This window comes from Chenopodium album, chromosome 12, assembly GCF_948465745.1.
Source record: "Chenopodium album chromosome 12, dcCheAlbu1.1, whole genome shotgun sequence".
NCBI lineage: Eukaryota > Viridiplantae > Streptophyta > Magnoliopsida > Caryophyllales > Amaranthaceae > Chenopodium > Chenopodium album.
The window spans coordinates 44,393,381-44,411,406 of record NC_137845.1 but is presented as its reverse complement, the minus strand read 5'-3'; the positions used below and the strand labels follow the sequence as shown (position 1 = coordinate 44,411,406).

The 18,026-nt window shown below is 32.4% G+C and overlaps 2 protein-coding genes across 2 annotated transcripts; both read left to right on the top strand.

Moving 5' to 3' along the window:
• The first annotated feature begins 8,304 nt into the window (after positions 1-8,304).
• On the top strand, positions 8,305-9,185 carry LOC145572443 (small heat shock protein, chloroplastic-like). Its single transcript, XM_081631418.1, has 2 exons — positions 8,305-8,619; positions 8,746-9,185. The coding sequence occupies exons 1-2, from the start codon at positions 8,370-8,372 to the stop codon at positions 9,051-9,053; spliced, it is 558 nt and encodes a 185-aa protein (XP_081487544.1). The 5' UTR covers positions 8,305-8,369; the 3' UTR covers positions 9,054-9,185.
• A 6,723-nt stretch (positions 9,186-15,908) lies between these two features.
• LOC145572442 (small heat shock protein, chloroplastic-like) lies at positions 15,909-17,151 on the top strand. The gene is made up of 2 exons (XM_081631417.1): positions 15,909-16,299; positions 16,698-17,151. Exons 1-2 carry the CDS (start codon positions 16,050-16,052, stop codon positions 17,003-17,005), a joined length of 558 nt encoding a protein of 185 aa, XP_081487543.1. The 5' UTR covers positions 15,909-16,049; the 3' UTR covers positions 17,006-17,151.
• The last annotated feature ends 875 nt before the right edge of the window (positions 17,152-18,026 follow it).

Sequence of the window (18,026 nt, the reverse complement as noted above, 5' to 3'; positions counted from 1 at the left end):
TGCTAAAATCATTGCCTTCCAAGTTCCAAGTACACAGAAAAATGTTAAATGTTTAAAAAAAACTTACCAGCAATTGAGGAACTATAAATTTGATGGAATTAAGTGAAAGGAGCAGAGGATTAGCCAATGATAAAAAAGGGCTAGTAATGACCCATTTCTCACTATTGAGTGATGATTATACCTGACACTAAGCAATATTATGTCCTTTCTTAGTTAGTAATGTATGGATTAGCTCTAATATCACTTTGTTTCGAGATTGGAGTGAATGAGTAAGATAATGGTAAAACTTAGGTTTGCAAATTAGTTCATTTTTATCAATCAGCTGAAGACTCAGTCTGACCTTTAACTAAGACTCTCTTTTCCCATTTTAAACATCTTAAAATATGCTTAGATTAGGACAAATCGACAAAGCTATCATGAAAACATGTTTTCTGTATCATATTTGTTTATTTGGTCTTGTCACAAAATTAGATTTTTCAAGCATTTATCAAACACTGATATTTCATAATATACATATCAATTTTAATGTGTGTATAAAAGTTGTTACCATGCAAGTAGCTTTGGTGATTGTATCTGTATCATATTTGGAAGAATTTTCCTATCCAGACTCAATAATACCAAGCATCACATCACATCAAATGAGCAAAAATTTCTTTGTTCATTTAACAAATGAACAAACAATTTTTACTCATTTGTCAAATGAGTAAATATCTCATTGTTCATTTATCAAAGGAAAAATTGTTAAAAATTATCCCAACTTTTGCCGGTTCGCTCAAAATAATCCTAATTTTGGATTATTTTTAAATAATCCGAACTTTAGGGGTTAATTGGTCAAAATGAGCCCAACCGGTCACCCAACTTGTTATATCAGGTTAAGGGGGACACGTGGCACTACATGATAGGTTGGATATTTTTTTTAAAAAAAAAAAGAAAAAAAAATAAAAAATAAAAATTTTTAAAAGAGGACCAGCCACCGACAACCCACAATAACTCCGATGCCGGCTGCTTTCGGATCCTCCAACCCCCACCGCCGACCTTCCCCCACGCCGGTGCCAGCACCCCGACCATCCCCCCTTCATGTCGGCGCCGGCGCTGCCCTCCTTCTACCCCCTAAATCACCTAACCTCCACCTCAAAAAAACCCGAAACCTTAAAGAAACCCAGCCACCGCACAAACCCCCCCAAATCGGCGCTCCCCCACCCTCATAACCCTAGCGTTAGGGTTCCGAGGGTGGGGAAGCGCCGATTTATATAGGGGGTTTTGTACGGTGATTGGATTTTTTTTAAGGGTTTCAAGTTTAGACTCGGAGGTTTCACGGTGGGGGTTTTGGGGGATTAGGCGCCGGGAACAGGCAGGTCGGTGGTAGGGGAAGGGGTCTGGGCTGAGCCGATGGGAGGAGTGACGCCGGAGTGCTTGACTTGGGTGGTGGTGGGGTTGTCGTGGCCTCGTGGTTTGGGGCTGAGTGCTTTTTTTTCTCTTTTTTTATTATTTTTATTAATTTATTTTCAACCATTCTCGTGGTGACATGTGTCACTTAAACCCAAAAAAAAATATACCTCTTTACCAAGTTACCGGTCACTTAGGACCGAGTAACCCCCAAAGTTCGGATTATTTAAAAATAATCCAAAGTTGGGATTATTTTGAGCGAATCGGTGAAAGTTGGAATTATTTTTTATCATTTTTTCCTTTATCAAATGAGCAAACAATTCTTTACTCATGTATCAAATGAGAAACAAATCTTTGCTCATTTACAAAATGAGCAAACAATTTTTTACTCATGTATCAAATGAGCAACAATTCTTTGCTCATTTATCAAATGAGCAAACAATTTTTTACTCATGTATCAAATGAGTAACAATCCTTTGCTCAATGAGCGAATAATTTTTTGCTCATTTATCAAATGAGCAAATAATTCTTTGCTCATTTATTAAGTGAGCAACTATTCTTTGCTCATTTATCAAATGAGCACAATTCATTGTTCATTTATGAATAGGGCAATATAAGGAGAAAAAATTTATAACATAGAAAAATAATTTAAAACATATATTTAGAGCTTAGGTAGAAAATTCTAGAGCACAAGCAAAAAAAATTTAGAACAGTTGTAGTAAATAATTTTGCAGCATATTCAGTAAATTTTAGAACATATGCAAAACATATTTATAATAACATATGACAAAACCTATTAGCCCAATTGGTATAGCACTATGCAAATGCATAGGATGTAGGTTCAATTCCTACATAGGTTATAACTTTAAATAACATAAAAAATTATTAAAAAACAAAGAAAATCAAATTAGCACTGAATTATATGAGCAAAAAATTTGCTTGAAATGATATATTCTATATTTTGTTACAACTATACTCTCGTATAAACACTTGTCTCCATATTGCACAAATATAATGAACCTATGTGGGATTCAAACCCACATCTTTTGTGCATTTGCACAATGCACTACCAGTTGAGCTAGTAGGATAATGCAAACTAAATTCAAATGAGCAAACTGACATAAAATGAGCATATAAACTAAATGTAAATGAGCAAAGTAAAATTAAAATGAGCAAACGGATCGAACTAAAATTAAAATGAGGAAAATAAAACACATATAGTAAAAATGCATAAATGAAAATCAAATGAGATAAGGTAAGAGAATCTTAGAGAGAGGAAGTAATTAGTGCCATTGGAAGAAGAAGAAGTAGCAACATTTTTTTGCTCATTTATCAAATGAGCAAACAATTCTTTACTCATTTGTTAAATGAGCAAACAGTTCTTTGTTCAATTATCAAATAAGGAAATAATTCTTTACTCATTTGTCAAATGAGCAAACAATTCTTTGCTTATGTATCAAATGAGTAACAATTCTTTGCTCATTTATCAAATTATCAAATGAGCAAACATTTTTTTTTTGCTCATTTACCAAATGAGCAAACAATTCTTTGCTCATTTATAAAATGAGTAAACAATTCTCAGCTAGTATAAAGTTCATTGCCTCAATGAAGGCTTCCTGAGGCTGTCATATTCTTTATTGAGGTTGGCAAGACAACGAGCCACCTTATTGTCATTTCTGCCTACATGACTAAAGACAACATCAATACAATTTTTAGCTACCTCAAGAATATCTTTGATTATAGAACCAAAACTTGTATTCTAATGTATGTTGTTCTTTAGATGTCTTTACACCTTGATGTTGTCTGTTTCTAACACAACTTTTGCAAGACCCGCTTCAATAGCAATTTGAAGGGCATGTTTTTGTAGCGAGAGTGTCAGCGATAGCAACATTTTTACCATGCCTTCCCCTTACTCGCAGGATAGTAGCAGCCATAATGTCCCCCTCATAATCCCTCATTATGCCCCCAAAACCAATATGACCATCATTAAACATTGTAGCATCCGAGTTTACCTTATACCAACTCGCCTCGACAAGTTACACCCAGATTAACAATTCATATAGCTTTATTGGCTTTCTCATACTCTCCTATTATGCTCATATAGGAAAAATTGACACAATAATAATGAGAAAAATTGAAACAACAAATTTCATCAAAAAAACAAAAAAATTCATATAGGCAGGTTATTCATGCTATACATTAACTAAGAAATTAGATAAAGAATTCAGAAGTTTAACTTCCTTTAGCCTGCCATAATGTATATGCTCGAGTCATTTTATATTTCTCATGATACCCTCGAAACCAATAGCATTAGTTATCCTTAATTCATATACTATGAATTAGCATACATAAAAAGAGGGCCAAATACTTAATACAACATACCTGCAATTCCTTAGCTAAATCTACCAATTCATCTGTATTTTTAATTTGTTAGTAACGTAACCTATATGTTATGTACTTAAATAGCCACTTGCAAGTGTCGTTGACCAACTTTAGACGAGACACATAACATAATTATATTGTTATACTTTTTGATGTGCTAACCAAATTTAAATGAGCAAATTGACATAAAATGAGCAAGCTAAATTCAAATGAGCAAAATTAAATTAAAATGAGCAAACTAAACTAAAGCAAAAATGATTAAACAACTCTTTGTTCATTTATCCGTAAAAAATTTACAAAATCACAAAAACTACACTAAAGTAATATGAAAATCATTGATGATTAGTAAAATTTACCAAAATTTCAAAAACTCAACCGAAATGAACAAAATTATATTAGAATATCATAAAATTGCTCCATACTATCATCACACGATACAAACTACAAAATATTACATCAAAACCAAAGTAAAATACCCAAAATCATATGAACGACCATCATGAAATCATCCGGAAAAACCAAAAGAGAAATAATTTAATCACTGAAAAATTGATAAAGGTTACAAAATAAAGAAAAATCAATAAATTGGTACTTACATTCTTCGTTATTAAGTAACAATAGCTTCAGTTGAAATCATTTGATGAAGAATTCACGATTTCTAGGGTTCCAACAAAATCACAAAACCTAACTCAACAACAGACACAAAAGCATAACAACCTAAATTAGTCGAATTTGAAGAAAATTGTCATTGAATTATTGAAGAACTTATTTGAATCTAAATAAACTTGCTGAATTCGATAAAGATGATGAACTTTTCAAGGATTTGCTTGATAAACTAGAGAGAGGACAAAGAGAATGATTTTCGAACTGCTAATTTCATTTAGAGGGAGGAAGAGAATGAAGTGTAACAGTACATAAAGTTGGGTCTTATGTCCCCCATAATTACCAATATGCCATTATTAGTGTTGAATTCTAAGCCATTAGATCTTGTTCCTTTAATGGCCCAGATTCGTTCTCATATATAAAGTGTTCTCACATAAGAGATGTGGTCTCATATATATATATATATATATATATATATATATATATATATATATATATACATATACTTAGTCTAAAAGTCAATGGGAAGACATGAGTCCGCCACGTGTCATGATGAGTAGGCAGATGATGTGGTGCCATGTCATTTCTTGAGTAATTCTTATAACCCCCAATTTAAAAGGATGTTTAAGGTGATTAATCAACACCATAATTCTCTTGATAAGTAATTCTCATAACCTCCAATTTAAGAGGATGTTTAAGGTGATTATTCACCTCCCTTGATGTTTATGATTATTCTTCTATGTTCTTTCATGTTTCTTTTTAAATAAAAGCCTTTTTCTGATTTTTACACCGAAAAATACATCAAGCACAATAGTCTAAACACATTCTCTGTTTGCATAAGTTACTTGACTCAAACTTTCCACCCAAAAGTGTCTTTTGTGTGGAAGCGGTGGGTTAACCTTAGGGTTCGTGCCGGTGAATACAATTGAGCACCTTGGTTGCACCGAAAATTCATTTTAAGTCAGTGATTTGCATCATGACGCAACGATATTGTTCCATTGTTTGTGAGATTATCTTTTTATCTTACTTAAATATTTTTATACGGTTTGTACTAAACTACTTTATTCACAACAAATGTAACTAATTTAATCTATATTTGTATTATATCAAATAATTTTTTTATTATAAAACCTCATTTATAATATACATATAATCACCCGGGGCGTTGACCGGGCCAAAAACTAGTTATATTATTAAACATAGAGAGAATATTATTAAAGGAATAAAATTAAGTTGTTAAAAAAGGAAATGTTTCATTTATATAAACACGGCCACAAACGGAAAACATTTCATTTATTTAAACACAGAGGAAGTACTTTATCTACTTTTTTCTTACACGCCGCCTTTATTACTCTAACTCCCCTTTACGTTATTTCTTTTGCAAATAGTATAACGTAACCTATATGTTATGTACTTAAATAGCCACTTGCAAGTGTCGTTGACCAACTTTAGACGAGACACATAACATAATTATATTGTTATACTTTTTGATGTGCTAACCAAATTTAAATGAGCAAATTGACATAAAATGAGCAAGCTAAATTCAAATGAGCAAAATTAAATTAAAATGAGCAAACTAAACTAAAGCAAAAATGATTAAACAACTCTTTGTTCATTTATCCGTAAAAAATTTACAAAATCACAAAAACTACACTAAAGTAATATGAAAATCATTGATGATTAGTAAAATTTACCAAAATTTCAAAAACTCAACCGAAATGAACAAAATTATATTAGAATATCATAAAATTGCTCCATACTATCATCACACGATACAAACTACAAAATATTACATCAAAACCAAAGTAAAATACCCAAAATCATATGAACGACCATCATGAAATCATCCGGAAAAACCAAAAGAGAAATAATTTAATCACTGAAAAATTGATAAAGGTTACAAAATAAAGAAAAATCAATAAATTGGTACTTACATTCTTCGTTATTAAGTAACAATAGCTTCAGTTGAAATCATTTGATGAAGAATTCACGATTTCTAGGGTTCCAACAAAATCACAAAACCTAACTCAACAATAGACACAAAAGCATAACAACCTAAATTAGTCGAATTTGAAGAAAATTGTCATTGAATTATTGAAGAACTTATTTGAATCTAAATAAACTTGCTGAATTCGATAAAGATGATGAACTTTTCAAGGATTTGCTTGATAAACTAGAGAGAGGACAAAGAGAATGATTTTCGAACTGCTAATTTCATTTAGAGGGAGGAAGAGAATGAAGTGTAACAGTACATAAAGTTGGGTCTTATGTCCCCCATAATTACCAATATGCCATTATTAGTGTTGAATTCTAAGCCATTAGATCTTGTTCCTTTAATGGCCCAGATTCGTTCTCATATATAAAGTGTTCTCACATAAGAGATGTGGTCTCATATATATATATATATATATATATATATATATATATATATATATATATATATATATATATATATATATATATATATATATATATACATATACTTAGTCTAAAAGTCAATGGGAAGACATGAGTCCGCCACGTGTCATGATGAGTAGGCAGATGATGTGGTGCCATGTCATTTCTTGAGTAATTCTTATAACCCCCAATTTAAAAGGATGTTTAAGGTGATTAATCAACACCATAATTCTCTTGATAAGTAATTCTCATAACCTCCAATTTAAGAGGATGTTTAAGGTGATTATTCACCTCCCTTGATGTTTATGATTATTCTTCTATGTTCTTTCATGTTTCTTTTTAAATAAAAGCCTTTTTCTGATTTTTACACCGAAAAATACATCAAGCACAATAGTCTAAACACATTCTCTGTTTGCATAAGTTACTTGACTCAAACTTTCCACCCAAAAGTGTCTTTTGTGTGGAAGCGGTGGGTTAACCTTAGGGTTCGTGCCGGTGAATACAATTGAGCACCTTGGTTGCACCGAAAATTCATTTTAAGTCAGTGATTTGCATCATGACGCAACGATATTGTTCCATTGTTTGTGAGATTATCTTTTTATCTTACTTAAATATTTTTATACGGTTTGTACTAAACTACTTTATTCACAACAAATGTAACTAATTTAATCTATATTTGTATTATATCAAATAATTTTTTTATTATAAAACCTCATTTATAATATACATATAATCACCCGGGGCGTTGACCGGGCCAAAAACTAGTTATATTATTAAACATAGAGAGAATATTATTAAAGGAATAAAATTAAGTTGTTAAAAAAGGAAATGTTTCATTTATATAAACACGGCCACAAACGGAAAACATTTCATTTATTTAAACACAGAGGAAGTACTTTATCTACTTTTTTCTTACACGCCGCCTTTATTACTCTAACTCCCCTTTACGTTATTTCTTTTGCAAATAGTAACTGGTATGAACATTATTTTAAACTATTCTAAATTACGACATCCTTTTTTTTTTTTTAAAGTCATCATAAAAGTCAATAATATTTATGGAGTACGAAATTTTTCCAAGTTTTGCTGAAACAATATATAGCTAATAAAAATGTAACGGAAAATCCTAGCTAGCCCAAAGTATAATAAATGAATAAATAACAATAAAAAAAAAAAAATAAATAAAACCTGTAGGAATTTTGAAAAATTATGATGCAAGAAATGTCTTACCACAAACCAAAGCAAAGTCATAAGGCAGCAAATTCTAGCAAAAGGACACAAAATCAGAATACAATACATTTATAGCACGATAAAATAAACATAGTTTGTGCTATTTATGACTTTATTTGCTTCTTTTAGCTTGGGAAAATTCCCTTATTCTATTACAGTACATTGCTTCCAATTAAGAATACCAATTTGAGAATTAGGCTTCTACTAGAAAAAAGTGATGCTTATTCTACTACATTGTAGACAAGTAAAGGCAACTAAACACTATAAATAGCTCCAACAATCGAGTAACATAGAGTTTGTAATTATTTCTTATATTTGTTCTAGTGAAGTATACTCACTACCAATTTCCATTTATTTTTCTTGTCACGGTGAAAATGGCAAGCAACGCTTTGGCATGTTCAGCTACTACTCTGGTCTCAAGCAGGGCTTTTACCAGCCCAATGCCTTTTGGGTTGATCCCGCAACCTTCTGTGGTGTCGGCTGCACCATCAAAGAAACCTTCTTCAAGGTCGTCTTTGATGGTCCGTGCCCAACAGGCTGGTGGGCAGCCAATTGACCCTGTCCATCCTATGACTGGTGAACCCTTTCACAAAAAGGTTGCCCTCCTTGAAACCTCTCCTTACGGTAAATACCATCACTTATAGCAATTTTATTAAGATTATTATTGGCATTGTGACACTTTTAATTCAAAGGGTCAACCAAATAATTTTACGTGTGATATAGCTATGTAATGCTTTAATTAATTTGCAGTCCGAACTCCCTGGAATACTAGTGAGGATGAACACGAGATCAGGATGTGGTTCGACATGCCAGGAACTGCAGCAGAAAATATCGAAGTTGAAGTGGTGGATAACTTGCTTGTGATCAAAGGAGAAGGTGGAATTGATGCTTTTGGAAGAAAGATCTTTAGCCCCTATGACAGCAGGGTTCAATTGCCATCAAATTCGTGGAACGAAGAGATTACAGCCGTGTTTAAAAATGGTGTTCTCTACATAACTGTGCCAAAGATAACCAAATTTGAGCACAAAATCATCCACATTCCAGTTAGAGCTGCTTAAACGTAGCTCGTTACACAAGCTAAGAATATTAATTGTCTTTCAATCTGTCTCGGAGAAAAGTTATCTTATGTTTATCTTTTCATTAAAATACTATACGTAAATAAAATGCTTTACTTTGTTTGCAATGTTATTGATCAATATGGTCCAATTACAATAGTGTACGAACTACAAGGGTTCACAAACTTTACGTCATAATATAAATTTGAAATTGATCAATATGAACCGACTTAATGTATGAATGATCATCAATATTAATACACTCCATCGCACACACGGTTTACTTAAGATGTCCCGATCATTTATATACAATATGCTCTATATGCCTAAATATATAGCATCAATTCTTTTTTGAGGTAGTTTTACAACTATTACTTGATACTCCCATTGTTTTTTAGTCTTTACATCACTTTGACTCACATGTATTGAGACATAACTGTGACATATATCACATTTAATTATTAATGGCATGTTTGGATTTAGAGTAATGTGTTACTAGGGTAATAAGTCAAGCTAAAAAAAGTGAATCCATGTTACATGGACTCGAATATCCATGTCCAACACGGGTATGTGTCCAAGTGTCCGACTCGGCTATTTTGTGGGAAAAAAAAAATAAAAAAATAAAAAAACCATGGTTTTGAACCAATATTGAACTATCCAAGTGCCATATCCATGTCTGAGTGTCGAGAGTCTAATATGAGTACTTGAGGTGAAATGAAGAGTCCGTGTAACATAAGTGAAAATAAATATAGGGGAGGAGGAGATAGTGATGGTGTGATTCAAGAAGTTTTTATAATGATGGTGTGGTGATAGGTGAAGATAGTGGAACTATTACCCACATTTTGGGGGTAATGGTTACATAGGGGAGAGGGTGGGCAACTAGAGATGGCAATGGATCGGATTCGGATTGGGTGGAGTTTCACCCGCTGCCATCCATTATTTCAATCACTCCATCCACATCCATTCGCTACCCGCTTTACCCATCATCCATATTTATCCATCCATCATCCGCAGATGAAACGGGTGGAGTGAAGGACTAATGGATGAGTATTTAAAGTGAGAAATAATCCACATAAACTCTTTTTTTTTTTTTGTTATTTTTATACATTCGTTTATTATTATTATTATTATTAATAGAAAAAGATACGGTAACAACATAATAATGTTTGAAAATAAAAAGTATGTAATTTTCATTCACTTTTCTTTTTTTATTATTAAAACTCTTAGATAAAAAAATAATATATGTTAAACGGGTGGGTGGATGGTTAGCAGGTAAAGTAGAGCATCATCCACATCCGATCCGATCCATCATCCGCTCCATCCGTCACCCCGTTTTTCATCCATTTAATTTGGATTTTCGTCCATTAACTAACTTAAAGCGGGTGGAGTGGGTTGGCCGATAGTCATATAATATTGCCATCCGTATGGGCAACTATATATTGTCCTCATTATGAGGATAATGATTCATCCACCTCTCTCTTTTTCTCAAGTCACAAATGCCTTATTTCATTGATAAATACTTTATCTCCTTGCAACACCACCTTTATTCAATTATGTTTTTCTAAGCTTGACTTTTATTACCCCTTTATTTATCACCCCCAATTCAAGCATGTCCTAACTAGTAAAAATTATTTACAAAAAAAATTATAAGAATAGACATTATGAACAATTTAGTGAAATATTATATAATGACATTTATTCATGATAATAGCAAAAAAATTAATTCAACGAGAGTATGTGAATAATAATGCATAAGACCAAGTGATGTAAATATTATAAACTGGAGGGAGTGCACATTTTAAGAAATAAAATATTTCTTTTTCGAAATCAAATCTAGCCTAAATTCATGTGACCTTAGAAATATAAGACCTAAACTTGATCTGAAACTGACATAAAATAAATTGAAATTGGGTACGTGAATTTTTTTTTATTTTTTAAATAATTTTGGGTCCTTCTTTTTTTACAAAAATAAAAAGGTAAGATTAGTCTCAACACCCTGAATTATAACTTGGGTGCAGCAAACACTTCAAACTTTGACTAGTAGTAAGAACACCACCAATTATTGATTTGGGTGCAACGAATGCCATTAATAGGTATTTTGGGACTTGAACTAAGATATTTATAGCCAATTAAGAGTAATTAATGGCATGCATTACACCCAAATCAATAGTTAAGTTCGGGGTACGGTGTTGGCTGCACTCAAATTACTGTACAATGTAATATTTCCATGTGGGACGACAAAGAAGAACTGTATTCTTTTTAGGGATGTCAATGGGGCGGGGCGGGGCGGATGTTGGCCTTCCCATCCCCATCCCCACCTAATATTTTCATCCCCATCCCCGCGGCGGGTCCAATTTTCATCCCCATCCCCGCCCCACCGGGTACAACTCAAAAATCATCCCCGCCCCATCCCCCACTTGGATATCCATCCCCACCTTATCCCCACAAAAGACCCGCATAATCCCCACCCAAGATCCACCTAATCTCCGTATCTCAAATAAACAATCTTACATAATTAATACGAATTATAAAATAAAACATTCTACACACAATTTTTGTGTTATAATATAAGTGTCATACAAAGTATTATAATTAATATTGTATTTCACGTAATTATTTTAAAAATAGTATAAAAGTATGTAATTTTGCTTTAAAAGATATATAGATGTGGGTATGAGGTGGGGATGGGGCGGGTATGAAGTGGGGCGGGGCGGGGCGGGGATGGGCCGGGTACAACTTAAAATCCACCCCCGCCCCATCACCCATGGCGGGTATGGTTTTTATCCCCATCCCCGCCCCACCACCCGCCAAACCGAGACCCATCCCCGCCCCACTGGGATGGGATCTTGTTGGATTCATAATTATATGGGATCTTGTTGGATTCATCTCATTGCATATTTTATTAATATCAAGATTTTATAATTTTTACACGTATAGAAATGGAGGTGTATACATCCTCTGTCCAAGAATAAATTACACAATTAAATTTTGCACACATACCGATGCACTAGTTTGATCTTACTTTTACGTAAGTAAATGTTAATGAATTCATTGACACCCCACCTGTAAACCCCTAAATCTCCAACCCGCAACCCCCTCACAAATGAACCCACTGACATCCCATCCATAACCCCCCTAAATCTCTAACCCGCAACCCATATCATTGAACACGACACGAAAAGGAGTAGGGGTTAGGTAGGATTTGTCGACAGAGGAAGAAGTGGGGTTTGGGTACGTTTGGCATTGAGGGCTAAGTTGGGGTTCGCCGGCTAAGGTGGGTTGTGTGGGGATTAGCTGGTGTTTTTTTTTTTTTTTTTGGGATAAATGTTAGTTAATTAGATTAGTTAGGTTCTAATTAAGATTAGATTTTTTTTTTTAAAAAAAAAGACTTAATTAATTATTATTATTAATAACTAGACAAATTAGGATTATAAATTATTTATACATATATTTTGTACGTAACCTGGCATTGCAGGTAACATACAATTTATGTATTGTTCATTAAAAATACGTATCAAAATTTATCTTGTATAATTCAAAGTTTGTCTTGTTTAAAGAAGGTTACCCAAAGTTTGTATTATTCTTGTGAATTTTATTATGAAACTTTACATAAATTCTTATCTAACAACATATTTTATGATAAAATATGTTGTAATCAATAACATAATACTAAAATAGACACCAGGAATGACACATGTCATTTCCTGGTGCTGTATTTTCCCTCCAAAAGTCTCCTTCTCTTTTTTTTAACAATTTTTTTTTTTTTTTTGTCAATGTCATCAACAACCTACTATAAATTATATACAATATTCACCAAATCATATACTTATGATATTTTTTATTCACATATTTCCCAAATCTAAATTAAAATATTCTCCACATCTATTAATTCATAACTATAAATATTACTCCATATATCATATACAATACTACTAGGTCAAATATATGATTAGTATCGTGTCTATAGATTTGGTGAATGCGACGGGTAAATCTAATTTGGTCAAATTGGTGAATATGCCAAGAAAATATTAATTTTTTCCCTACGGAGTTAGAAAATCTATAGCTAATACTAAAGTAATTACCGCTGATATCATCATTATACATGTGTCACCTTCTTATAAAAAAAATTTCCCTCCTAAATTATTTGCATTGTGACATCATTCTCTCCTTTTTTTACTTTTTTCTTTTTCCTTTTCAAAATAAACCTAATGTTTGAAAATTATTGGTTAATTATACATTTTTTAAAAAGTTGTTATAACTAAAATGGCTAATTACACAATTTATTAGTGATAGTAGAGTTTGGATTATTTTTCCCTCTTCATTAATTCTTCAAATTTTCTATAATGAATCAAAAACGAATGATAAAATTTTAAAAATTTTATCATAACTATAAAGTTAACTAGAATATTTTTTAGCTTAATTAATCTAACTAAAGGGATCGATCACAATTTATTATGTTTTTCTTAAAATATTTATATTACACACATACAAGTAAGTTTTTAATTAGATGCACAGGATTAACCTAGTTATGTTAATAAAATTAACTATAGTCATAGTTAATAAATGAATAGTGAAAAAAGTTCAACGCCTCAATTATTCTAGGACGGAGTAAGTACATTTTAAGACACATCTCAAAGAGCATAAAAAGTCAAATGGGATACAAAATAGGACAAAGGGAATGAACAATTATGCTTTTGATATCATGATAATTTCTTTGGTTTGCGATGTCCCACAATATTGTTAAAATAAAAATGAATTCCTTTTACATGTCGGTTTAAAAACAAATTCTCCAAATACTGTCTACTTAAGATTGACGTTGGTTGCCAAAACTTTTTTTTTTTTTTTTGATTTGGTTCTGCTTAAAACCGCTAATGGAGACAATGATTTACCGGTTTCGGGAAAGAGACTGCCTTTTTCTATTAACAGCTCTCTTTTCCTCTTTACTTTGTGTAAGGTAAGTGTTATGGGTCATTTTGTACGACCGTTGACCGACGTCGACAACAAAGACCAAGATATACAAGACCATGTCAAGATAGTTAGTAGTGGTCCCTAAAATCAAGGAGAAATAATAGGTTAACAAAAATAAGTGTTCAAGGTTGCTACAATGTATGTACTCCCTAAAGCAGTCCAAGTTCGTTAAAGGGCCAAGTAAAAGAGTTAATCACTACTCCTACACATAAGGAAGTTGCCGAGAGAATCAAGGGATGACTATGTAACAACCACCCGTAAGATCTCCATGCTATCAAGCCTATAAAATGGCAGCCATCCAAGAGATGATCCACGACCTACGTATAATATTACTCCTCCAGTCCCAAGTCTTCTGATTATCTAATGTCTTCATCCACTTAGACATTCCACCAATTTACATACACTATACTTCATTCCGAGAGATCTACTTCCAATTCGTTACGCCATACATGATAGACCTCCACCTAACTCCTCCTATTCCACATGTACCACCTTCCATTATCCAACCTACTATATTTTAACCCAATCTTGCTCCTTAAATACAAGTGCAAAGGCATACATTATTAACACGATGAATACCCACAGCCATACTACAAAATCCATACTCCCCATTTATTTGTAATTAGCTCCGTATATTCTATATTTCTATGTGTATCTTATACATTGTAATTGTAATATTTGGTTTCATGCCCATACTATAGTGGATTGGTGGACTCATTGCCATCCGCGGTTTTTACCCATCTTCATCAGGGTTTTCCGCGTCACCATATCGTGTCCCCTCCCTCTCCCTTTAGTTTTTCATCATTTACTTTCTGCATTCTACGTTCCCTATTTTAATATAGTTGATCTGTACCCCGTATCCCACATCAAATCCTACTTGACGAAATTTAGCATAAACAATAAGTACGGAGGAAAAGAGAGTTATTAATTAATAGTGAAAGGCGGTTTCTTTTCCTCCTTACCTAATTCACCATACCTTGTCCACCAGCAACTAAGAGAGCGCCAAGCTGCCAACATTAATATTGCTAAATTCAAAGAGACTAGCTTTCAGTAATAAGCGGTCTCTTTGCCTCTTTTTTTTAAAAAAATACAAAACAGCTAATATTGTTAGTGGTTTTAATATAAAATCATCAACTACATTAGCGGTTTAAGCCAAATAAAATACCAATCGTACATAAATGATATTTTGGGAATTTGTGTTTAAATTGGTACATAATTGAATTTTTTTTCCTTTTTTTTTCAACAATATCGATGGTAATCGCTCGATTATACATTAAACAAAAGCAATTTTTAAATTCTTAAAATTAATTGGTTACAAGTGGACTATATCACCAAACTTATACCTATATATAATTTATATCCTCCATTAGTGTTATTTTTTTTATTTATTTTTTTTTTTTTTAATATAGCAAAAACTCAATTTGTTATGGAAACAAATTAATTATAAGTCACATATTATGGGTTATTTTTTTTATATATTAGTTGGAGACATTTTGCATTTTTGCTCCGTTCTGTTTTAATTTTTGTTTAGCATGCAAGTGAGTTACGTACAAAACAAAAAGGGTTGCATTTACAATAATTTTTGCTTGTCGTATGATTCAATTTGTATTTTTGTTTCTTTCTTTCTTTTTTAATGTTGCAAGTGATGTCTTACCACCAACCAAAGCAAAGTAACGAGGCATCACATTCCAGTAAAACGACAGAAGCAAAATATATACAACAAATCTATCCGTAATAATTAAAACATATAAACAATGTTACAACTAGGTTTTGTACTGTTTATGTGCATCTTTTTGCTAGCAAAAAGGCCTCATTTATAATTTTGTTTTCAATAAAGAGCATCAATTTAGGAATGAATTATGAGGCTTCTTATAGAATAGAAACATACAAAGAAGACAAGAAGTAAAGGTAAACAAAACACCTCTATATATAAGCTGTAATGAATGAGTTAATGACATAGATTATTCTTGCAATAATTACACTAAAACTTTGAATCTCCATCAATTGCCAAATTTTTTCGTTACAACAAGAATGGCTAGCAAGGCGTTGGTGGCATGCCAATCTTCAACTCCCGTGTCAAATAGGCCCTTTACCAACCCATTACCAATTGGGTTGATCCCACAATCTTCTGTTGTATCCGCTACACCATTAAACAAACCTTCAAGGTCGTCTTTGATGGTGCATGCCCAACAGGCAGGTGGTCAGCCAATTGACCCTGTCCATCCCGTGACAGGTTCACCATTTCACAAAAAAGTCGCCCTCCTCGAAACCTCTCCATACGGTAAATGTTACACTTATATCACAGTGTCGCTCTTTTCCTTGTTACATGCTTATTGCCTATGCTGTATAACATACTTTTTTTATATAAAAAAAAAAAAAAAAAGACAAGTAGCATAATTAATTAGAGTAACACATTTAAATACTACATAAATAAATTTAGTGCACTTTAATGAATGTCATAGACATTGTCTATAAAATACGTAGTATTGAATTTATAACATTTTCTCTTGAAGAGTAAACCAAAATATTATCCAATCATATACTACCACTGTTGCATATTATGTACAACTTTTGGGTATTATTTATGAGATATAAAATATTCTAAAGTTGTACATAATATATTGATATGACAGAGGTAGTATATATGCATTGACGTAATACTTGTACCATGTTTTGCAGTACGAACTCCCTGGAACACAACAGAGGACGAGCACGAAATCAGGATGTGGTTTGACATGCCGGGGACTAATGCAGAAAACATCGAAGTGGACGTCGTGGATAACTTGCTAGTGATCAAGGGAGAAGGTGGAATTGATGCATTTGGGAAGAAAATCTTTAGCCCCTATGACAGCAGGGTTCAATTGCCTCCTAATTCTTGGAAGGAAGAGATCACGGCCGCGTTTAAAAATGGTGTTCTCTACATAACCGTGCCAAAGATTACCAAATTTGAGCACAAAATCATCCAAATTCCAGTTCGATCCGCTTAAATACAAATGAACCGTCACTCTTATTACTCCGTAGTAGATGTGTGTTATACTTACATACTATGAAAATAAGCTCTGTTTGAAATATGTTCAAATGGAATGACCTATATGTTGTAATGAAACACTTATATACCGTATATTATGTATATTCCTTTTTATTTACAGATCAGTATTTACCTTTGATTTTTTTTTTTTCGTTAGTTGTATGCTTGTATCATTTTTTTAGGTACACATTAAACTATTAATTTAAGGGTGATTTCTTAAGTGAAGACGATTAAAAGTAGACCCACTAAAACATAATTTACTTTCTTTCTTCTATTAGTCATTGGAGAAGGTAGGCCACGGTATTGAGAGATGATGTGTTTAGCTTCTTCAATCTACGACAAAAGTAAAAACAAAAGGAAACTAAAATGGATTACTATGTTACATAATGGACAGTTTTTAAACGGATACAATAAAATTGTGGCCATTATAATTGAGTAAATCTCAACCTTTCATTTAACAAAATTCATCACATCCATCCATTTAGTTTACTTTAAAATACACCTTTTAAAAAAATTAAAAATGAAAATTAAATAAAATAACAAAATTTCAGGAGAGTTTTGCAATGGCTATAATAAAATTGTAGTCATTATAACAATGAAATCTACACCGTTGATTGTTTTTACATAAATTAGTACCATTGATTAAGTTGACCAAAATAACTACCTTAGAAAAAAAATTAAAATAAAATAAAATCTTTTAACTATTTTTTCCCTAAAAATAAACTGCTCTTACCGAAAGTTTCCATTGGTAATTCTCTGCGATTTGTGATCAATCATTCAACCCAGTTAACATGAAATTCATATTCGATCACCAATCAAATGGAAAAACAGAAAGCGAATGATAATTTAATATGACCAGCAAGAGCTATGAGAGTAATCATGTACTGTATATACTAAAGTAGAGATATTTTTTTAATAAACAGATATAGGTTGGAATGGATTTTTCCATTGATTTTCATGGAAGGTATAAGTTTTTAATC

Excerpts from the sequence above, each read along its gene's own strand:
- LOC145572442 (XM_081631417.1), top strand. The coding sequence starts at position 16,050 with ATGGCTAGCAAGGCGTTGGTGGCATGCCAATCTTCAACTCCCGTGTCA. Across the intron at positions 16,300-16,697 it reads CCTCGAAACCTCTCCATACG|TACGAACTCCCTGGAACACA; the intron begins GTAAATGTTACA and ends CATGTTTTGCAG.
- LOC145572443 (XM_081631418.1), top strand. The coding sequence starts at position 8,370 with ATGGCAAGCAACGCTTTGGCATGTTCAGCTACTACTCTGGTCTCAAGC. Across the intron at positions 8,620-8,745 it reads CCTTGAAACCTCTCCTTACG|TCCGAACTCCCTGGAATACT; the intron begins GTAAATACCATC and ends ATTAATTTGCAG.